General features: G+C 40.9%; 1 protein-coding gene across 35 annotated transcripts in view; it reads right to left on the bottom strand.

Annotated features, from left to right (window-relative positions):
- DTNB (dystrobrevin beta) overlaps window positions 1-24,800 on the bottom strand; it is a 384,446-nt gene that overhangs the window by 206,390 nt on the left and 153,256 nt on the right. For all 35 annotated transcript variants that reach the window (XR_010600030.1, XR_010600034.1, XR_010600025.1 and 32 more), the window contains one exon: window positions 20,457-20,581. Coding sequence is in view for 15 of the 35 variants with exons in the window: in XM_065590084.1 (XP_065446156.1) it covers window positions 20,457-20,581 (125 nt within the window). In the remaining 20 variants the exon portion in view is untranslated. The remainder of the gene's footprint in view (window positions 1-20,456; window positions 20,582-24,800) is intronic.

Below are 24,800 nucleotides of genomic sequence, written 5' to 3'. Positions count from 1 at the left end.
GTCACAGACAGGCAGGACAGTGGCGATCAAAATGAACATTCTCCCTAGATTCACATTTTTATTCCACACACTTCCAATTATAATATTATACAAAATTATTCAGGAAAAAGCAAACACCTAGAGTAAATGTCAATATCATTTATAGATACATTAGACTGGGAGGAATGGCAGTTCCACACATTAAAATCTGTTACTAATCTTGACAGGTAAGAGCTATTATTGATTGTGTTCAATTTAACCCAGACAAACAATGGGTACGCCTGGAACAACAACAACATTTAGAACTAAATATTAACAAATTACTCAGTACTCCAATAATAGCTCATCCTCCAAAAGTGCAGGAAAACCCCATAAGAACCACTCTGCTGGCATGAGATAACACCTCATACACACTGAACAGTTTATCCTCTCCATTAATCTAGAGTTCAATCTGCAAAAAAATTGGGACTATGTTTTGATACGGGACTGTTACAGAATACATACAATAAATCAATTACATGGCCATTAGGGTAGAGACATCCTAGTAAGTTTAAAACCTAAGGTAGAGAGTATCATCAATAATATCAAGAAATACAGAAGACATATCTCCTCCTTAGAAAAATAATAATAAAAAGAAAAAGAAAAAGGAATTTAACACTGTATTCAAAGACTATAACCAAAACAATATGCAGCAAACAGAAAGGATGTATAAATTAGCTATAACTAACATGATAATGCTTTATAATATAAAATAAATCAACAATGAAAATGAAATCAAACACTCAGGGTACTGCTGCAACATATGAATCCTGGCAATATTTTCCAAGTTATTCTGACAAAAATATTTGGTGCATGTGCTCTACTATTAATAACCAGGGGATCTCCCTACATTTTAACACCACTGTCCATGTGCGCAGAGCAGTGTTTTGTGGAATTTTGCACTGCACTACAAAAATATCCGTTAATTCTGTCTCATTCAATGCGAATGTGCATGGAGAAGTCCTGCCTCGCTCAATATAGACACAATAAGGATATATGGAATATTGCATGAGCAATGTTAACTTTGGCCTGTCCTGACTTTTGGGTCCTTCACTTTGCTACCCTAACCTTTTAAAGGTTTTTCATGTTTTCTGCTCTAGGTACGTGTTCTTTGGGGTAAGCAGCTTCGTCATGCTGTGTGTTTGTACAGCACCTAGAATGATGGGGTCCTGATGCAGGATTAGAGCTACCAGACACCATCACAATACAAATAACTTTCAGAAATATTAATGCTTGTGGACACCCTTTGCTTGTTATAAATCTGAAGAACTTCCTTAAATATTTTACATTTGAATAAATTATCATAAGAACAGCCATACTGGGTCAGAACAAAGGTCCAGCTATCCCAGTATCCTGTCTTCCAACAGTGGCCAATGCCAGGTGCTTCAGAGGGAATGAACAGAACAGGGAATTATCAAGTGATGCATCCCCTGTTGCCCATTCCAGGTTTCTGGAAACAGGCTGGGGACACCATCCCTGTCCATCCTGGCTAATAGCCACTGATGGACCTATTCTCCATGAATTTATCTAGTCCTTTTTTGAACTTTGTTATAGTCTTGGCCTTCACTACATCTTCAGACAAGAAGTTCCACAGGTTGGCTGCATCTGAAGAAGTGAGTTTTTTTTACCCACAAAAGCTTATGCCCAAATAAATCTTTTAGTCTTTAAGGTGCCACTGGGCTCCTTGTTGTTTTTGTGGATACAGACTAAACACAGCTACCCACTGATACTTGACAGGTTGGCTATGCGTTGTGTGAAGAAATACTTCCTTTTGTTTGTTTTAAACCTGCTGCCCATTAATTTTATTTGGTGGCCCCTAGTTCTTATGTTATGTGAAGGAGTAAATTACACCTCCTTATTTACTTTCTCCACACCAGTCATGATTTTATAGATCTCTATCATATCCCCTTAGTCGTCTCTTTTCTAAGTTGAAAAGTTCCAGTCTAATTAATCTCTCCTCATATGGAAACTGTTCTATACCCCCTAATAATTTTTTGCCCCTTTCTGTACCTTTTCCAATTCCAATATATCTTTTTTGAGATGGGGTGACCAGATCTGCACACAGTATTCAAGATGTGGGCGTACCATGGATTTAAATAGAGGCAATATGATATTTTCTGTCTCATTATCTATCCTTTTCCTAATGATTCCCAACATTCTGTTTGCTTTTTTGACTGCTGCTGCACATTGAGTGGATGTTTTCAGAGAACTATCCACAATGACTCCAAGATCTTTCTTTAGTGGTAACAGCTAATTTAGACCTCATCATTGTATATGTACAGTTGGAATTATGCTTTCCAATGTACATTACTTTGCATTTATTAACTCTGAACTTCATCTGCCATTTTCTTGTCCAGTCTTTTGTGAGATCCCTTTATAACTCTTCACAGTCTGCTTTGGATTTAACTGTCTTAGGAGTTTTGTATCATCTGCAAATTTTGCCACCTCACTGTTTACCCCTTTCTCCAGATCATTTATGAATATGTTGAATAGGACTGGTCCCAGTACAGACCCCTGGTGGACACAACTATTTATCTCGCTTCATTCTTAAAATTGGTTATTTATGCCTAGCCTTTGTTTCCTGTCTTTTAACCAGTTACTGATCCCTGAGAGGATCTTCCCTCTTATCCATGACAGCTTTCTTTGCTTAAGAATCTTTGGTGAGTGTATCACCATCAGTGACATCAGTGTATATGTTATTTTTACTTCAGGGTTTGCAATGATGTGAAAAGGCTGAAAAGTACATCTTCATTACTGTCATTGGTACTATGTTTGTATCCAGTTGTGAGTTGTTGGTGTCCTGTTGTTTTTATCTCTACTTTTTACGAAATGGCTAGTATTCCCTGAGATCAGCATAAATCATCTGTTCACAATGTAGTTTCTATAGGATGATAGCTTACTCTTAGCCTACACTGTGATATTCCCAGCAAGCCAGACTACCTAAACAGGCCAGCATTTGTGTTTTGCTCTCTCTTCAGAGGTTATAAACAGCGTAATTGCCCACAGTTATAAGTTACCACACAGACCTTTATAAGCAAGCATATTTATTCCTAAGGTGAAAGCATTACAGAAAAACATTAAAAACAATGTAAGTTCCTATATGTACGCTAAAAGCTTTCCAGAGATCACCCATCAGTCTTATGGGGCCTCAGTAGGCAAAGTCCTTCCACCCTTCCTACGAAGGTTTGGGGTCCCCGTGGACAGAAATTCCTGTCCGTTTGCTGCATCAGAAAGACCCTAAATCAGTTTAAACTCAGGCTATTTATCCAGAAGTCCTTTCTTGTTCTGTTGGTCTCTGGAGAATTCAGTTTGAACAGTATATGTAAGTCTCTCAGGTGTTACCTTTCTGGAGGTGTTACAACTTGAGTGAATTTGCCTAATTATTCCCCACTGTTCAGAGCGCCAGAAGGGCTGTGGTCATCCTCCCATGTAATTACACGCCATCCCTGGCCTGCAATGATATATAAAACTTAATACAATAAGATCTCCCAAAGATATAGCAGGAAAATGTCACACCTATCTGCCACACCCTCCACACTGTCATGATGTAGGGATGTCTGTAGAAAGCTCTCCAGTATAATTTATTATGTAAAGAATGGTTCCCAAAGAGTATCATGTGAATACATCTGAATTTTGTGCAGAGAAGGTAGAGAAGAATTCATCACACCAATATCTAATTGATCCAGAACTTTTAGACATTATAGTCACTATGGGCTTCTCTACCTACTGTTAGCAGATTAACTAAATTCCCATTATTCTTTGTAGGTGAACCAAATTCCTATGAATCTTTGTGCTTAAACTGAACTTGAGATTGATGAGGGGCAAATGTTTTCTATAACTGATAATGACCTACTGAGAAATGCTTTAAGCTTATCAGGAATTACTGGTTGTTACAGGTGTTTTCTGCTATAACCACTTGAACAGATGTCTTTATCTTATCAATTGTGTAAAAATCAAGTCACCATCCATAGATGACTAGTTCATTTTCACTGTCTCTGTATGGTATATAAGAGAGTGAATTTCTGAGAGCTAGCTGGAATAAACAAAGCTGCTTACCTGCTCCCCAGATTGGTTTGGTAAAGTATAACCTTCCTTTCTGCACTATTTGAAGTCTTATTAATAATCAAAATTGAATCCTAACACCGAAAGATGTACTGCTTCAACTATACTGGTACATTTAAAGTGGTACTACTCACCCCTACCACAGATGCAGTTGCGTCAGTATAAAGGTGCATTTTCCAATAAGAATAAGACTATTCCCACACAGAAAAAGAATAAGCACTACCGATTAAGGCACCTTTATACCGATATATTTGTGTCCACACCAGGAACTATACCAGTATAACTATTTCAGTGAAAAAAAAATCACACCCATAACCAAAATAGGTACAAACGATGTGTAGATAAGCCCTATGAGGGAGCAAGGAGCTGGAAGAGCATTCTAGGGATTCATAGATTCTAGGACTGGAAGGGACCTCGAGAGGTCATCGAGTCCAGTCCCCTGCCCACATGGCAGGACCAAATACTGTCTAGACCATCCCTGATAGACATTTATCTAACCTACTCTTAAATGTCTCCAGAGATGGAGATTCCACAACCTCCCTAGGCAATTTATTCCAGTGTTTAACCACCCTGACAGTTAGGAACTTTCCTAATGTCTAACCTAAACCTCCCTTGCTGCAGTTTAAGCCCATTGCTTCTTGTTCTATCCTTAGAGGCTAAGGTGAACAAGTTTTCTCCCTCCTCCTTATGACACCCTTTTAGATACCTGAAAACTGCTATCATGTCCCCTCTCAGTCTTCTCTTTTCCAAACTAAACAAACTCAATTCTTTCAGCCTTCCTTCACAGGTCATGTTCTCTAGACCTTTAATCATTCTTGTTGCTCTTCTCTGATTGATGTGTGATGCTGTGTCCAAAAGAGCTAAGACCATCCTTGGAAGTAGAAACAGGGAAGTAGTGAGTAGAGGTAGGGAGGTTATATTACCTCTGCATATGGCTTTGCTGAGACAGATACTGGAATACTGCTTCCAGTTCTGGTGTCCATATATTTAAAAGGATGCTGAAAAACTGGAGAGGGAGCAGAAAAGAGCCAAAAATTGATCGATTCTCTATTTCTCGATGTCTTTGAATTAAAACTAGATGCCTTTCAGGAAGATATGCTTTAGCCAAACACAACTTATTGGGGCAACTGGGTAAAGTGTGATGCCCTGTGTTCTACAGGTCAGACTAGATGATCTAGTGGCCCCTTCTGGTCTTAAACTCTATGAATCTATGGAAGGTTATCTTCGATACACGGTTGCACTGACAAGTGACAGGCTGAGCACACTACTTACTCTTCCGCTTTACCTTCTGCTGGGCTTTATCCAAGGTCCGCATGAAGGCAGAACAGACTCCGTCAGCTGCTTCTACCTCTAGTACAGTTGGATTTTGCCCACTATTGTAGAATTAGCTTTAAAATTTAATTCAGACTAAATTTAACTGAAAACGCTTAAAAACAGTTTGAAGGTGGTACGTTCAGACTGCAAAGAGGGTTCTTTGGCTCAGAAGCCTTGCAAGGCCTTTTGATGAGGTTCTACCGGCTGGTTTCACAGCAAAGTGCTTAATCCCAGCTACAAAGTAATCTCTGATTTATTTACATCCGACAGCCACTGAGGGGAAACCAAACATTAGACATGAAGGGAATATAAAAAATGCTGACAATTTTTTGTCAGGTCAGTTTTAGCTCTCCTTCAGAGGGTGGCTGCTTCAGTAACACAAAGCCCTCTGCACACTGACTGGGGCACTGGTTCAGTACTAACAGTTGGCAAAATCACACTCCCTGAAACCAAAAGCATCTGGGAGTATTATCAAATGATGCAAGGGGATAACTTCAAAGTCTTATAGCTACTGTTCTTTGATGTGTGTGTGCAGTGTACTAGCCGTGTTAATCCCAGAATATTTAGAGAGACAAGGTGAGTGAGACAATATTTTTTTATTGGACCAACATCTGTTGGTGAAGGTATATAGTGTATCTTTGATATATAGAGTTGTTGTTTCCAACAACCTGACCCAGCCCTCCCATTTATTGCTAAGGGCATCTTTTAACCCTTCTGCATCACTTGTGGCTGCCACAGATATAAATACAGCACATGTTAAGAATTCAGAGGCAACTAAATATTTTAGAACTGCGCTGTCCAGTTAAATAATGGTGGTACAGTTTAAACAGTGGTTCTGTCAAAGGGCCTGAAAATGCCTTTAAAAAAAAATAGTCTAACAGCTTGCAATGTTTGCTATTATATATGGAAACTAATTAAACTGCCGAAATCAGGACAAACACACATTTTGATGTTCTGAAGGTTATTCTGAAGATCTTCAAAAGGAACTCTTATGTATAATATTATTTTAGAAGCATCCTACAGTATTTTAAAACAAGTCACTTTATCCTTTAGATGACTTGTCACAATTTTCTTCCCACTGAGGATTTGAAAGTTGAAGAGATTTTTGATGAGGGATGCTCTTGACAGACCTAATATTCTGCAGACTGGCAGTAGAAACTAAGAAGGAACAGTTAAAGGAAAAATGGGAGCTTTACTGAGGTATAAAGCTTTCAATTCCTTTTCAAATATTTTGAGATATAACTCAAAACATCTTTATTCACACATCAGTCTCTATTTCCAAAACAAAGTGCCTCCCATACCAAAGAATATTTCCACAATTTCCATCTGTAGATCTCAAAGTCAGCTAATGAAGTTTTCCATCCTTCTCTCGCTCCCCAACAGAAAGCGATGTCCTAACCTCTAAAACTACATAGTGTATAAATGGGGAACTGATCTATGCTTAAACAAAAATGTTCAGCTTGAAGGAGGGCATTAATTTAGTCCCTGCCCACCAACTTGTGGAAGGCAAGCCTGATATTGTAGGATCTCCAATGACTCACAAAATGGGAGCCTCACTTCTATGAGCCTCTGTGGGTCAAGAATACTCACCTGTGGACCCTGGGTGATGCATAGGAGCGTTGAGTGTCTCAAACCAACTTCCTAATGTTGGAAGGACCGGGTCTTTCCCTCCTATAGTTTGAAGGAGGCAAAAAGGGAAAAGTGTGGCTAACAGGAGTTGTAGGCATCAACAAAATGTTCACTTTGTTGATAGAAAAAAACATACTTTTCTTTTACAATGGAGATGCAGGGCAAAGTTCTGACCTCCCGTTCTTCCGTATTATACTGCTTTATATACCTATCAATTCAGTCTAGAAATTGAGTTTGACATTGTTTCCAGCAAACTAGCTATTTAAAGGAGTTACCTAAAGAACAGAGGATCAGCTTTGATTGTTTTAAAAGCAAAAATTGCCTAGTTAAATGTAAATTCTGCATAAGCTGCTTATAAAGAAGTAACTGAGGCTACATCTACACTACGGGGGGGGTCGATTTAAGATACGCAAATTCAGCTACGCGAGTAGCGTAGCTGAATTCGACGTATTGCAGCCGACTTACCCCGCTGTAGGGACGGCAGCAAAATCTACCTCTGCGGCTTCCCGTCGACGGCGCTTACTCCCACCTCCGCTGGTGGAGTAAGAGCGTCGATTCGGGGATCGATTGTCGCGTCCTAACAGGACGTGATAAATCGATCCCCGAGAGGTCGATTTCTACCCGCCGATTCAGGCGGGTAGTGTAGACCCAGCCTGAGATGATCCTGTTTGTTCTTAGCCCCAGTATCAGGAAAAGACATGAGGATGATCAGCTCACCACAGGGATTCGAGTGTGAGACTTAATGCTATTTCTTGACAAAAGGCTCTGTGGGTCTTATAATAAAATATTGTAGATGATTCTCCCTTACATATTAAAAAAACAGGTAGGATCTTGGTCAAGAACTGTGGTAAAAGGATAGGAACACAGTTATTTCTGAACTATCAGCTATACTGCCAATTGAAAAGAGGAATTTTATTTCATCTGACAATTTAAAAACAATTTATTGGATTTTTCCCCCCAAAAAAACTCTTGGGCAGCAGTAGAGTGAAATTAACATGACGACTCTGGTCAGTTTAACTGCTTCTATTCAGAACCCTGTGGGCAGCAGTTAACTGTCAAACATCATTATAACTTCTACTCTGCTGCTACTGCTGTAGGAAGCTCTGAGCAGATGCAGAGGCAAATACTGCAACTTTTCAGAGAACCACCTGATACAACAGATGGACCCCAAGCAGGATCAAGGGATATCATCTTGTAAATTTTCCAAGCATTTTACTTCTTCCCACTTGCTGAAGAAGTTCGGGTTGGTCCTGCTTTGAGCAGGGGATTGGACTAGATGACCTTCTGAGGTCTCTTCCAACCCTAATCGTCTATGATTCTAAAGCAGGGGGCTGGCTTTATCAACAAGACATTGATCCTGGACATTACTGATAAAGCTTTCCTGGCATCTTCTATATCTATCTGTGGCTAACATGTCTAGTTCTGTGGCTAGTAGGTGTCTGGTAAACATTTCAAGCCTTGCCTTCTCATACATTTTCAAGTACTTTGACCTGTTTTGTTTCAAATGTTGCGTTGAATTCTGGTTAACTGTAGAGAACCAAAAGAATCTTCCAATGTAATAAAGTCTAGAGCTCTCTGTATAAAGCATAATGATGTGCTTCCATATTCTAAGATAGGGATTATCAAGAAAAGTCTGCCTTAGTCTATGATAAATTCTATGTATCAGGATTTCTGTTGCTCAGAAAGGAGGAGCTGGGGAAGCTGTTCACTTCTTTACCCATGTAATCAAATTTGCTTTCTTAAACCAGAGCAACACCACTTGCTGAACACAGTCCATTTGTCCAAAACGTTCATATTCTGTTCTTGTAAATGATACAGATAGTAAAACACAGTGTTCAATGGATAGAATATGAAGTGAGGGATGAAGACTTTATAGGGAGGCCTGGGCTTATCCTCCCCAGGGAAATATTTTTGACAATACCTGAACACCTGGTGGAATCCTGAAGGTCTATTCACCAGGCAAAAAATCAGAGGGGTAGCCGTGTTAGTCTGTATCCACAAAAATAACGAGGAGTCCAGTGGCACCTTAAAGACTAACAGCTTTATTTGTGCGAAAATTGTTACTCTTCAGAAGTATTTAAGAAGCCTCAGGGATGGTTGAGCAACAACCAGAAGGAATATCTGAACTCCATTTGAGTTGGAAAAATCACTCAAAGCATCCCTTTGAGGGATGGGCTCATGGAAGTCCTCTCCAGCTCAACACTGACAAAGCATTAATATAAATACAATTCTCTCTCTTTAAATTAAAGGTGGCTTACATCTTTTTTCCCCAGTTTGTACATGTGGTACATGTTATCACTCAATAGATCCCTTCCCCTATATCAGTGAGTTGTCATCAGCACTACATCTACTTCTACCTTCAGGAGATTATTCTACAAACTAATATCTCACTGTCAACATGCTTTCCCTAATATTCAGCCTAAACTGAAGTAAATGAGGCTGCAAAGGTATGAAGAATTTGGCCCATAAGAATTTATGAAATCAACCCAAAATGAGCCATATCTGACAAGGAATTTGGATTTAAATATTTACTAACTGTTGTATGACAAACAATTATGAAAGACAAACAACCTTTAGATTTACCATAAATCAGAAGTAGGTGGTGTCCTAATGTTATCTCACCGACAGACAAAAACAAAGAGATAATTATAACAGTACTTTGCATTAGCAAACTGAAAATAAAGTAGATTAAAACCCTTTTATAATTTAAGGAAAGAATCCTTTTTCTGCACTGATTCTCTAATTGACTTCAACTTCAACCTCCTCTCTGGCTGCTATTAAAGCATTGCTGTGTCTTATAAAAGTCTCATCGTGCCATCTGTCCCACTCCCCCAACCAACTCTCTTCATTTTTACCCCTCTTTGGCTGTCTTTAGTGCAGTTAACTTGAGTTATCTACATGAATTAACTCCTCTAGAATTAGTCTAGCTCAAGTCAGAGCAGCCACTGCAAAATAAACATTCAAGCTGGAACAAATTGCCTAGGGAGGTTGTGGAATCTCCGTCTCTGGAGATATTTAAGAGTAGGTTAGTTAAATGTCTATCAGGGATGGTCTAGACAGTATTTGGTCCTGCCATGCGGGCAGGGGACTGGACTCGATGACCTCTCGAGGTCCCTTCCAGTCCTATAATCTATGAATCTATGAAAGCTAAATGGAATGATTGGATTAACTGCAGAGAGCAAGTGTGATGAAGTTAAGCTAACTCAAGCTCATAACAAATGTAATCAATTTATGATCACTTGCATCTAAAGCTTCCACTAGTTCTGTTTTTAGTTTGGTGATCAATTCCTCTATCAGTCAAGATAAGGTCTAATATAGAATTCTCCATGTTGGATGCAACACTTTTTGAGAAAAACAGGTCATCTTATTTGAGATATAGTGCTGCTCCTCCCCTTTTCCCAGTTTATCATTCCTAACTAGGTTTTAACCATAGATTTTATCATTTCTATTATACAAAACTTCCCAGCCACCTTCCTTCCAAAGCATTCACAGCCCCACAGACTATAGCAAGTGTGGGTCTGAGTAATCAGTGGCTCAGTTCTCCATAAATGACTTTGTAAACTCCTGGAGTAGGCAAGAAGGCATACTTTAACAAATTCATTGTTAAAATATATTTGATAAAACTGAAAAGTCCTACTACACATGCAATTGCTGAATTTAATTTTTCATATCATTAATAGCACTGAGCTTCTTTTCTTTAAATCTGCTTTTTAAGTCTCAGTGAAACATACACAAATATCCAAGTTTCCAGATTTAACTGTTTTCAGTGAGTGCAGAATTTCTGATCTAAACAAAAAATGGATTCACTCATTTTGCCTACTATTCCTAAAAACTTCATCTCTGAGATGTGAACAAATATGAGAAAGGTAGACTAAAGTTATGAGCGACTGAAAAAGAAGGGTTGGATGAATGGTGCAGAAGATAAAGGAGGTTATTCCAGACAGCACAGCAGATGGTGTGAAGTCAAGAGTAGAAGAAAGAAATGAAGGGAGCAGTTAGACCAGAGGCTTGAGCAAAGTGAAGTGCACAGGGAGAATGGAGGAGAGGAGTACCCTAGGAAGATATGTGGGCTGAGATATAGGCAAGAGTGTAGCTGTATCTCTTCAAGAGAAAGACAAGGAGTTTAAATTTGATTCAGAGTCATAGGTCAAGGGATTTGAAAGAGGAAGAATGCAAAAGAAGAAAGGGATTTTAACTGTTGACAATGATGGCAAGGATTGCAAGGGAGTAAGGTGAGAACCAGTCTGCTCAGAGAAAAGAGTTGGTTACTGTAAAAACAAGAAGAGTTGACCAAGAACTGGACAAATGTTTTTAGCAGAAGGGAGTGAAAGAACAGGCCAACAACCAAAATCTATTCAAAATGTATAGTCCTCTTCACCTTTGACTTGTTTCCCTCAGTTCAGACCCATAGGTTTAGTCCCACAGTCTAACTACTGTTAATACAATGATGGTCTGCCACTCGCTTAAGCTAGATATGGTCCAAGCAAAGCTTACTTTTTCCCTAAACCTTTTCCATTTCCATTCTCCACTGTTGAAAACACCATTCCCCCCATCAATCACGTTCACAAACCAGGCATAATTTGTCTCCTCCCTCTCCTTCCCCTCATACCAATGCTGTCACCAAATGTTGCTCCTGCTTCCTTCATAACATACAAAAAAATCTGGTCCTCCTTCTCCTGCCCTCTCGTGAAATAAGATGCATTTTTATCCCCCTGGTTGGTTTAGCCCTGAGTTTCTTTTGGATGCTGTGAATGTATTCTGAATGACAAGGAAGCATTCCTGTGATGTATACTATTGTTTACTGCGCATTTACCTGAAACCATCAATCTCATTATGTTTAATTTTATGCTAACAGCACAAACACTGGCAAAGCTTACTACGGCAGCTAGAATTAAATGTCACATTTGCATACAAATTATTTATTTATTGTGGTTATTAATTACTTTTTAAATTTCCACTACAAAAGGATCCATATAAACTTAAGTTCCATCACATCACCAGATGAGAGTTCAACATTTCTGCAGATTTTAAACAGCGCCGATTTACCTTTTAACCTGTAAGACCGTCAATACCATTATTTTACGCAGATTTAAACACGTTGAAAGTTTCCAGTTAAGGAGCACTCATAAAAAAGATTACCCATTTTTTAATAAATGACATTGGCAAGGAACGATGATTTAATATTTAATGTTTCATGTAATATTTCGTTCCAAAGTTGGTAGGTAGTAATGAACATTGTAAAGGCTGCAGACTAGTTCACAATTGGCCAAAGGTGGCTGGGAAATGAACACTGATGGACTAAGTCTTTAAAACTAGATTCAGACAAACAAGGAGGAAATACCTGGTCTTCAGTACATGTCGTTAGCAGAACACTATGCTAGAAAGGGATTCCTCCATCCACTGATGAGTAGAACGCCTATATGCTAATCCACCAGTATCTCTGGTAGCAAAGATCATGACCAAGCTCAGAAAAAAAGGTTTCCGTGGTCTTGACAACCCCATAGCGACCAGGATAGCTGCATTTCTCAACCCTGCTGCAGATGGAGTGGCGTGACCCTTTCTCTGTAACCTTGTAAGTGGCCATCAGGACTATTTTGTGAAACTGAACGAATTCCTACATCTGCAGAGCTTCCTGATCTTACACCATCCACTACATGGTGTTATCCTGTTCACTGACACAGATCAGGGTGGCTTAATTGTAAAGGTTGGTCTGGTACTTTAGCTGCTATCCATGATCCAAAGAAGTATTTTACGTTCTTGCTATTATGATGGAACTGTAAATGTCTGAGGCCTGATTTGTCTTTGCAGAATGAAGATGAGATAATTTTCAACAGCTAGGATTCTCTGCTAATGGTATGAAGAGTTTTGATGGTCAGTACATTCCCCCCTTCAAAAAACCATTAATCATGAACCAGATTGTGCCTGATCCTGTTCAGTTCTGCATGGTGGGTGTGGCAGAATGGACTAGAAGGAGAGTCAAAGGGAAAAGACAGGGCTGTACATGGTTATCCTCCCCTTGCATCCACCACTTGAGCCAGCATAACACCAGGGGTAGGGTGCACAGTGCACACTTTCAAAAGGTGAAGAACCTGCTATTCCAGTGGTTCTAAAACTTTTGTACTGGTGACCCCTTTCACAGTGCAAGCCTCTGAGTGCGACCTCCCCCTTATAAAGTAAAAACACATTTTTATATAGTTAACACCATTATAAATGCTGGAGGCAAAGCAGGGTTTGGGGTGGAGGCTGACAGCTCGCAACCCCCCCATGTAGTAACCTTGTGACCCCCCCGAGGGGTCCCGACACCCAGTTTGAGAACCCCTGTGCTATTCCAGCAGAGCCCCGGAAAGAATTCTCACTGAGAAAGGGAATTTCACTAGCAGCTACTGTTGCAGCACAACTCCTTCACACCTTCTCTACATTGTGAGCTGTGACTACAGCTCTAGTCTGGACCTAAATGCCAAGGGATTATACATCTTTAAAAAAATAATACTGTTTCTTCATCAGTGTATATTCTCATCTATATGGACTGGGAGTAGTCAATGTCTTTATAGAGTGACATGAAACTATACTCCCTGAAGAAAATGTGGGAGGTAAATACTTTTAAGCTATTTTCCTTGAATGTAGTATTTTTATTTGTATTACAGTAGCAACTCAAGGCCTGAACTAAGATCGGGGGCCCATTGTACTAGGAATTGTAAGAGTAAGAGACAGTCACTGTTCTGAAGACCTAGCTGGCAAGGGTGAAAACAGAAACAGAGGCACAGAAAGGCAAAGTGACTAGTCCAAGGTCACACAGCAGGACAGTGGCAGAACTCGGAATAAAATGAAACGGTTACTCACCTTCTTGCAATGGTTGTTCTTTGGAAGGGACACAGTATTTGTGTTCCACAATCCTGGCGGTCGGCGGAATTGAGGCCGGGGTCTGCCACAAAGTCGTGATGTTACTCTGAATTGTCTTGATTAATGGCAGAGCTACCCACGGTAGACCTTCAGGAGTAAGAATGTCACCACAGGGTCCTCGGCCTCAACCACTTCCTGCGCTTGCAATCCCATTTTACAGGCAATCCATCTCAGAAGGTCCTCATGTGCCCTGTGGTCAATTGGAGGAGGGCCCGAAGCTGAAGCCCCTGCCACAGCCTCATCAGGGGATGAAGACGAGGTGGCCAGAGGAAGTACCGGATCCTCCTGTTCCTTCAGCTCCCTGACCTCCTCTTGGTCAGTGCCTGCCCCTGTGGCGGCTATAGCCGAAGTGGCCATAGCCTGACCCTGCAGCTGGTCCTGTGCTGGAGTCGCAATGGCAGTGACCTGAGCCTGAGGGGGCGGCTGGGTGAGGGGGGCTTCGGATCCCTGAGGTGTAGGCCTGTCCCTGGCAGAGTGAGATTGTTGGTGTTCCGAGGTAACCGACCGTGAACCCCATGAAAGGGAGGCCTGGGCCTGATGGTAAGCCCAGTGAGTCGATAAGGACCATTGTGCTGTGGGCTGCCACTGCCTTCGCCACCTCTCAGACCTATACCAACTACGCTGGGAATAATACGAGTCACCGTCGGAGTCCAAGGAAGTGGATCCAGATCCTGATCGCAATGACCAAGGCAGTGCCAAAGGGCCATGCACAGGAAACCGGTGTCAAGCCAAGGAGACGGTGGACCGGTGCCGGGTCGACCTCTCCGGAGACTGGTGCCAAGTATCCGATGTCGGTGATCGAGGATGAGGGCCCAGTGCCGTGGATGAGTGGCTCTCGCCGTGGGTAGCTCTCACCGATGGCAGACCGGTGCTGGAGAGGGGGAGCGTCGCACTGGTGTTGGAGATGCTCTTACAGTGTTTGATGCTGGGGTGCGGTGCCGTGGCGATAGCGACTGGGAGTGGTGCTGCGGATGGTGCCGAGCCGGGGACTGTGAGCGTAGCATCATAGCCGGCTTACCTCTAGATGCTACCGGACGTATCAGTACCGGAGGCTTGTCCCTCAGAACTGGGGCCTGTGAAGTGTCTGGGGTGGAGGGTGGCTCTAACTCCTCCACCTGGCATTGCCCTTGCGGAGAGTTGCTGAATGCCGGACTCATTGATCCCCTCTGGGGCACCGAAGTCAACGGCACCGACTCATGCTGTTTTGGTGCCAAGTCCATTCTGGGTTGCGCCTGTGCATCCCCGATGGTCCCATGGCTTTTGGAGCTGGTGAGCACCCCCTTTCAGTCTTCCTATGCCGTTTGTGCAGCACCGACGAAGTCAAACTGTGCCGGGTCGCTGCCCCTAGCTGCGGTGCTGGGGAGCGCTGGTGCTGAGGGTCTCTTGTACTAGAGTCCTTCCTTGGCACTATATCAAGTACCGATGCCGGAGCCCTCCATACGGACGCGCTCAGTGCCGGGTCCGGGTGGTCCGCAGCAGGCTGGGGACGCAGAGCAGATTCCATGAGAAGTTACTAGAGGCGGAAATCTTGCTCCTTTTTGGTTCTCGGCCGAAAAATCCTACACATTTTGTACTTCTCAGTCTGGTGCGCCTTCCCCAGACACTTTAAGCAAAAGTCATAGGGGTCATTAATGGGGATAGGCTTGTTGCGAGCAACACAGGGCTTAAAGCCCTGGGGTCGCAGCATGCCCCAGAGCCCGAGGAGGGGTTAGGGACTGGGGAGACATCCTGCTCCCAAACCTTACTATCTAAGCTATTATGTAAGCTAAAACAAGTAACTAGAACAACTAACGAGGGAGAAACGCTAAGGAAAGCCCTTGCTGAGCAAGTGAATGCTGTTCCAATGGCTGTCATGTATGGTAAGAAGGAACTGAAGGGGGGTCGGGTCAGCAGGATCATATATTGAGTGCCATGAAGGTGCCACTCCAGGGGGCTCCACAGCCAATCCGACGGGAGCCGCTAAGGGAAAACTTTCCAATGACCACGCGTGCAGCGTGCACACACTGGATTGGAATCTATGTGAACAAGCACTTGAAGAAGAACCAGATTTTTTTGACACCCAATCCAGTGTCCTCACCATTGGACTACATTATCCCTTGTCTAAAACTTTTGGAGTTTCCCATATCTCAAACTATACAGAAGAGTGAAGTGTATGAAGATAAGCAGTTTTGTAGGTTTCACAAAGGTTCAATACGTGACTCTGAAGATTAGGTTGTTCTTTAAATGGGAATGTACTCATTTGAATTGAAACATGATATTGCATGTTTGGGCAAAAGCAAGAACAGATCAAATTAAATCATCTTTAAAGAGGATGATAATTAGTTGAAAAATGTGTTAACAGGTATTGGTAGTAATTTGGACATCCACTTGAAAGGAAACTGAAATGGTTAAGTATCCTTGAAATATTTAGTTGGATTTCAATTAATAAATTAAAGATCCTGGTCTTGGTTGTGAGGGTTTCCATCTGTGCTGTTCTACAGCATAATATGTCATCTGAGTGGCTGAGTAGTATTAGGCCAGGTTTTGAAGGGAATCGACTGCAGGGCCTGGCTGGAGTTAATGTGCTGCACTAAGTGAAGCTATCCAATGATGAATGTGTTTTATAGAAAGAAAGATGGGGAAAATTCAACCACTAAGTTCTTGGCACAGATTCATTTGATCCATTAATCAATTGTCTCCAGCAGAGGACAGAAATAATTCAATGTATTTGTTAATCTGTGCCATAGATAAAACTTCCACTGGTAGTTTTGGAATTAGATCCTGAAACCTTTATTTACACAGTCATATTAACTTGAAACTACTTGCATATATTCTTTTCATGTAGAATCACAGAATAAGGTCCTTCTTTCTGAACAATACTGTTTTTTCCTTTCAGAGTAACAGCCGTGTTAGTCTGTATCTGCAAAAAGAAGAACAGGAGTACTTGTGGCACCTTAGAGACTAACAAATTTATTAGAGCATAAGCTTTCGTGGACTACAGCCCCACGAAAGCTTATGCTCTAATAAATTTGTTAGTCTCTAAGGTGCCACAAGTACTTCTGTTTTTTCCTTGTAAAAGTTAGCTGGTATCAAAATGGAGGAACTCGGTGAGAGAATCCAAAGAGGAAAACGTGAACTGACATTGATCCACGATGATCTTGGAATTATGTGAAAATCTAAACAATGCAGATAGTAAGTATCACTTGCCACCAGACCTCACCTAAGAGCTTAACAGCTCAAGCTGGTTTTCCACAACATGTCTCAGCCAGTCCATGTGGTTAACTATTGTTTCTAATATTATGGACAATTTTCTTCCTGCTTGTTTTGTTAACATGGGGAGTCATTAATTTACGATAACATACCACTTCTGACTCTAAAATGAAGAGTAGCACTAATAGAAATGTTCTTTTTCTGAACCCAATTTAACAGAGAAAAGTAGAACAATTCTATCCCATTAAAGCAGATCCAACAACTCCGGCTGCATAGGATTAAAACCACTGTAAGCATGTGACACAAAAAGTTGATACAAAAACTGGAAAAGAATCATGTGGCCAAGAATCATAGAATCATAGAATATCAGAGTTGGAAGGGACCTCAAGAGGTCATCTAGTCCAACCCCCTGCTCAAGCAGGACCAATTCCCAGCTAAATCATCCCAGCCAGGGCTTTGTCAAGCCGGGCCTTAAAAACCTCCAAGGAAGGAGACTCCACCACCTCCCTAGGTAACGCATTCCAGTGTTTCACCACCCTCCTAGTGAAATAGTTTTTCCTGATATCCAACCTGGACTTCCCCCACCGCAACTTGAGACCATTGCTCCTTGTTCTGTCATCTGCCACCACTGAGAACAGCCGAGCTCCATCCTCTTTGGAACCCCCCTTCAGGTAGTTGAAGGCTGCTATCAAATCCCCCCTCATTCTTCTCTTCTGGAGACTAAACAATCCCAGTTCTCTCAGCCTCTCCTCATAAGTCATATGCTCCAGACCCCTAATCATTTTTGTTGCCCTCCGCTGGACTCTTTCCAATTTTTCCACATCCTTCTTGTAGTGTGGGGCCCAAAACTGGACACAGTATTCCAGATGAGGCCTCACCAATGTCGAATAAAGGGGAACGATCACGTTCCTCGATCTGCTGGCAATGCCCCTACTTATACAGCCCAAAATGCCGTTAGCCTTCTTGGCAACAAGAGCACACTGTTGACTCATATCCAGCTTCTCGTCCACTGTGACCCCTAGGTCCTTTTCAGCAGAACTGCTACCTAGCCATTCGGTCCCTAGTATAGCTTAAAAATATAGCTTTCAAAAAGTTCAAGAATGGACTTTAGTAGGTACCATTTCCTATTCCTACTTACATTCATGTCAAGCTACAGTATCTTCTGTGTTCTTTATAAAGGGGAAGACCGATCAGCATTCCACTATATTATAATCATCATCACTACTGTACTACTCTCACCTTTCCAATAGTCCGTATTTTGACAGACTAGCCTCCAGCTCTTCTTCAATGACTGTCAAAACAGTTAAAAGGGGATGATAAAAGGGTCTGTCAATCAAAATCACAAGGCATTAGTAAAGGTCAAAGTGGAACTGTTTAATATTAAACTTTCAAAGACCGAGACACTAAAATTCGGATATCCTGGTTTTCAATTCAGAGACTGTAAAAAGAAGAGAAAACCTCTTAAGATGAATCTATCTTTCTGACAAGGACAAATGAAAACAGCAATGGTACCAACTTAATTCAGTCTTAAAGCTGCAATGTTGGTGTCCTTACTGAATATTGTATGAAACTAGAGTCCTCAGTTTTATTTAAATGATGTCCCCATAGCTTTGCTTCTCTTCCCTTGTTTTTCTCTGAATTATTTTGCTTAATTTTTGCCGACATGAAAAACCTGTGACTTTTGCAAAACTTAGTGTGGTATTAACCGTTGTCTCTTTACTGGTCAAGCTTATTACATGTATATGCTGACACAATTTCAATTATCTCATGAATTCTGATTTTGATGTCCAGAACTGATAAGACCAAGAAGCGAAAATACCAGATTGATCACAGATCTGCCAAATTGTAACAATATGACAATGTCTCTTTGGTAAAACCATTCTGCCAGCTTCACAATAAAGCCACATTGAAACCATAGAGAACACCACTGAACAGAAAAGCATAGGAGACCAATCAGTGAGACAAAAATAAATAACTTGTGAAGCCAAGGTCCACAGCAAGCCACAATTTTACACCAGGCTCAGGGCAACCACCAGATACTTTAAGAGTGTTCTATAAAATATGAACTCAGAAGTAGTTACAGCCTTTAAATGACAGTTTTGTTTATGCAGTTTAATGACAAGCAAAATAAATAAGACGGGACCTGATCTGACATGGCTTTGAGTAGCTCAACTCCCATTCACGCGTGTGAGTGCCGAGGATAATCAGTACTTTGTAAAACTGAATTCTTAATAAATAAGCACAGATAGAATATAATAAAATATATGGATAAAATCCAGAAAATACATGATCTATAAATAAACATACTCATCCTGAAAATCAACTGCAATAAGACAGATATCATGACCTTTAATATTGCCTCTCTATCACCAATACGGATAGAGGATTATTTTCTCACAAATGTAGAAACATTCACGTACTTGGGCAGCACCATCAGCCAGGACGGTGGAACAAGCCAGGACATCCGTAACAAAATCAATAAAGCCAGGAACACCTTCAGGAGCTTAAATACAGTCTGGAAACCATCAAAATACACCACCAAACCCAAACTCAAGATTTATCAGAGCCGCGTACTTTCAACACTACTTTATAGTGCAGAATGCTGGGGAATGAGAAAGTATGACATGTCCAAACTGTCTTCATTCCATACAACCTGCCTCAGAAAAAACCTCCGTATCTTTTGGCCCAGAACAATCTCAAACCAAGATCTATTGACACAGGGCAGCCAAGAGGATCTGAGCACCATCATTGCCAGGAGGTGTTAGAGATGGATTGGCCATGTGGTTTGGATGGAAACTAATTCCATCACCAGAGTAGCAATAAGATGGACACCTGAAGGCAAGCGAAAACGAGGCCACCCGAAAATAACATGGTGAAGAGCTGTGGAAGCTGAACTGAAAAACCTGGGGCACAGCTGGGGAACCCTGGAAAGACTTGCCAGAAACAGACAGGAGTGGAGGAGCTTCGTCGCTGCCCTAAACGCCAGAGGCGTAATGGGAACATGATGCTGATGATGACCTATACAGTATGTATCAGTCATTCTTCAGCTAACAGAATATTTATTTAAGAACATAAGAACGGCCATAATGGGTCAGACCAAAGGTCCATCTAGCCCATTTACTTATTTAACATTTTTCCAGAGAACAAACTCATGTAAAATGATAAATCTGTTTAAGGGATCCTTTCTGACTTACAAAACTACATCTCTTAAAAACTCCATGGTGACTCCAAATGGAACTAAAAAAACAAATTCTGCAGTCAAATACATCCGCAAACAGCTACTTTGGTATCAATTTAGTTTTAAGTTTTGATTAAATGAAAGACACATACAAATGGATACTCACACGATATGAGCAAGATCAAGAGGCTTCTCTGGCTGTTCAGGAAATACAGGATGAGGTGGTTCTCTAGTGGGCACGCAACCAAGAGATTTACTAATTGCATGGCTCAGCTTCTTGGCAGGCGATTTCTGTTTTTCAAAGAAAGTCAAACAATGAGTAGATCAATCTGTGCAAGGAAAGAGCACAGCCGTTTAAAAATATCCCACATTAGAAAATCTTTGTGTAAATACCATATCTAGCTGATTAGTACGAAGTCATGCATCCAGTACAATTCAGACCCTGTAAACAGGGTGAGTGGCTGAATTAATCTCTACATTCCTATTGAGCTGGAATTTTGAAAGATGGTAGACTCATTCATTAGACTGCTAAATCAAGAAATATCCCAAATGTGAACTCTGACCTTTCTATCAGGGTCACACCAAAAGGTCATTAGTCTTTGGCATGGTATTTCAGCTATTAAGTGGCCTTTTGAGATATAATTTTGAAATATGATGCACCCATCAGAACCTGCCACCACCTCTCCCTTTAGAACAAAGGAGGTGCTGCTTAAACAGAAGAAGGAAATAAACACTTAAGGATACTTAGTCAAGATCATCACAAGGGTGGACTATTCTTAACTATCAACAACTACTCTGTTTTTTGTCTTTTAAGGATTTACATCACATTCATATATGGTAGCAAACCTGAGAGGAGTACTGTCAGGGATAGAAGCAAGCCACGTGGACTTCACCCCAGAAAGACTGAAATGAAGACGATAACTATTTGTGACGCTCTGTGCCTTGGGGAACCCCCTGCACTCCCATGTCCATCCTTATAATATGATTGTGGTATCCAATGCAAAGTTTGTCATGTCGGCTGTCTTCGTAAGGCTGATGATGCACTGAGCATTATTGTTATAGCAATGTTATAGGTTGTAATTTCATGTATATAGTTATGAGGCTGAAAATGTGTCCTCATGGGTTAAGCCTCATCTTGTCTACCATAAAGAATTGGTTAAATAAACCCAGTGACAGTGAGACTAATTACTTTTTCTAACTTATTAACATATTATTGAGTTTAAAGTAATGTTTTTTTGTACCAAATATGTTATCCTGTAAAAAATGGGAGAACATAATTCCCATTTGTTTAATGGAATAAGGGGACCGTCTCTTTGACCAATATATTTCTTATAATATTGCCCACCGTCGCCCAGCCCTTCCATGATCCCAAATTCATAAACATCCCTGAATTCTCAGCAGTTGTGAGTCCCCTCCATTTCTCACTCACCTCCACTGACTTTATAGTTGACTCCCCAAAAACACCCTCTTCACCCTTAATATTTTTGTCCCTCTCCTATTGCACCATCCACTTAAATAACCATCAACCACTTCCTCCATCCAAGTCCTGTGCTACTGAAAATCTGTGGAGAAAATTCAGGGATCACACAGACTTCCTCCACTACAAATTCACCCTTTCCTCCTTCAGGTTTATCTTCCACTAACAGCTGTTCTCTTTCCCTCCCCCATTACGATTCACCCTGTAGCTTCCATCATTTGTCGCCCTCCGCTCTATCCTCAATCCTTTTCCCCAGGATTCTTCTCAGGATTGCACTGACTTGAAGATCAAACAGTTCAGATTTGATCACTTTCCCTCTACCCTTACATCTATCACTCACGCATCACTTTTGTGTCCAAGTGCTACCATCTGATCACCATTTCTTTCCCTCCTCACACCCTTTCCCTCCTGTCACTGACTGATGGTCATTCACTTAATTCTCTATTTCCCTTACCACAAACTGTCCCCTCAATTTTCTCTGCTTCACCTTCAACCTCTCCTTATAATCTGACTCTTTCCACTCAAACTACAACCCAGGCTCCAGTATTCTTCCACTGTAAAAATAAATAAATAAATAAATAACCCAAACAGCTTTTCAACCCAATTGCCCCTCCAACTACTGTGCTACTTCTCTTTACGTCCTGAATGGGCTATTTACATCTCTTGCTTTTACTTTCTTCTTATCTCACTGAATCCTCTCTCCTCTCCAATCCTGCTTCCTGCCTCTGCACTCTACCAAACTTGCTCTTTCATGATCACTAACCATCTTTTTCTTTCCCGAATCTAGTGATTTCTATCCCACCCTTTTCCTTTGTACTTTTCAAAACTAATGATTACTTTCACGTTGAATCCTGTCCCCCTGCCACCTTTGTTTCTATAGCACTGTCTTCTCTTGGTTCTCCTCCTACTTCTTATCAGTCCTTCAATGTCATTTGCAGAGCCCTGCGTGGATACAAAATTTGTATCTGCATCCGATCTGCAAACATTGTCTGTAGATATCTGCAACTGTGTAGTAATTTTGTGATGCCAAAGAAGTCCATTATGAATTAATTTAAAGCCACTGAACGCAAACAGTATCCCACTTGGATGTGAGTCTCTGGAACGGACAGTGTAACAAATTAAAGTAGTAAGAAACCTTGCTTCTCATCCCATATTAATCAGTGGAGAAAAAAACGTATTCTCTGTGCTTTCAAATTTAAGGCATTAAGAAAAGAAGAGTACTTTGTATCAAATTTATACCTTGTGATAAAGTTGGGACTGATTTTACATCCCAGTTGTCATTTGTATTTTGATAATTAATCGATAAGTATTAATAGTTAAGAACTGCAGTCTCACCTTTTCTAAAATAATGAATTGGTTAAATAAAACAGTGACTGAGACTAACACTCAAAGGCCCCAGTCAGGATCAGGGACCCATTGTGCAAGGCACAGTACACATCAAGAGGTAGACATTGTTCCAGCTTCAAAGAGTTAAAGATCTAACTAGCCAAGTGAATCAGATAAAAAGAATGAGCTAATACTACAGAGAGGTTACATTTCCTCACAGCTTCTAATAGCTTTAACATTAGAAAAATGTGCAAATGCACACTTGGCGATTCTAAAAAAGATGCCTCACAGACAAGCTTGTTTCCACCCTTGTGCTTACACGTGCAGTTATCAGCAAGATTCTAAACATTTTCTACGTCTTCACCAATATCATTCTCACGTTAACCTTAAAAGCTATACATTGCTCGTGACTGTAAGCTGCACAGGAGTGGTCACTGAGAAGCAAGACACAAGAGTCTCTCTCAAAACTATACTGGGTGACAACAGGTTAGTATCTCTCAGTCATACAAGAAATTGTTTTTAAGGCCTGGTCTATACTACAAAGTTTTGCATGCACAGCAGTGGTGGTCTAGGAGTGTGAAAAAAATCACGTACACCCAGCCAACACAGCTATGCCAGCAAAACTCCCAGTGTAAATGCAACTATGCGTACAGAAGGGTGCTTCAGCTGGCATAGATAATGTTGTTTGGGGAGATGATATAGCTATGCCAGCATATGCCTTCTGAGGACTTATGCTGCATCTACACTACAGGACTCAGCCAGCATAGCTAACCAGCCAAGGGAGAAATTGGTTGTGAATCTGAAGATTGAAGGTAATTTGGGTGAAAGTTATCATGAAATGCTAGATTTCAGTATTCTAAGGAAGGAAAGGAGTGAGAGCAGCAGAATAAGGACAATAGACTTCAAAAAGGCGGACTTTAACAAACCCAGAAAACTCGTAGGTAAGTTTCCATGAGAAAAAAATCTAAGGGAAAAATAAGTTAAGGAGAGTTGGTAGTTTCTCAGAGACAATATTAAAGGTAGAACAGCAAACTATCCCAATGTGAAGGAAAGATAGGAACAATAGTAAGAGACGACTATGTCTCCATCAGGAACTCTTTAATGGCCTAAAAAAAAAAAAAGAGGAATCCCACAAAAACTAGAAACATGGACAAATTACTAAGAATACAAAAAAATAGCACAAGAATGTAAGGACAAAATCAGAAAGGCTAAGTCACAAAATGAGTTACACCTAACAAGGGACATAAAAGGCAACAACAAGAGGGTCTTTAAAGACATTAGGAACAAGAGCAAGACAAACGAAAATGTGAGAACTATTAATGGATCACATGAAAAAGGTTGTGGGATTTAAAGCCTATTTTACTTCAGTCTTTATTAAAAAGGTTAATTGTGACCAGATGCTCAACACACTTAATATTAACTACAAGGTGGAAGGAACAAAAGCCAGAATAAGGAAAGAACAGGTTATAGAATATTTAGACAAATCAGATGTATTCAAGTCTGCATGGCCTGATGAAATTCATCTAGGTACTTATGGAAATAGCTGGAGGAATCCCAGAAGCATTAGTGGTTATCTTTGGGAACTCATACAGGACAGGTGAGGTCCAAGAGGACTGGAAAAGGGTAAACATAGTACCTATCTTTAAAAAGGGGAACAAAGGGGACCCCAGGAACTATACAGCAATCAGCCTAATTTTGAGATCTGGA

Source organism: Chrysemys picta, chromosome 3 (genome assembly GCF_011386835.1).
Source record: "Chrysemys picta bellii isolate R12L10 chromosome 3, ASM1138683v2, whole genome shotgun sequence".
Taxonomy (NCBI): domain Eukaryota; kingdom Metazoa; phylum Chordata; order Testudines; family Emydidae; genus Chrysemys; species Chrysemys picta.
Note: the sequence above shows the minus strand (reverse complement) of the source record. Positions and strands in the feature narration are given on the sequence as shown.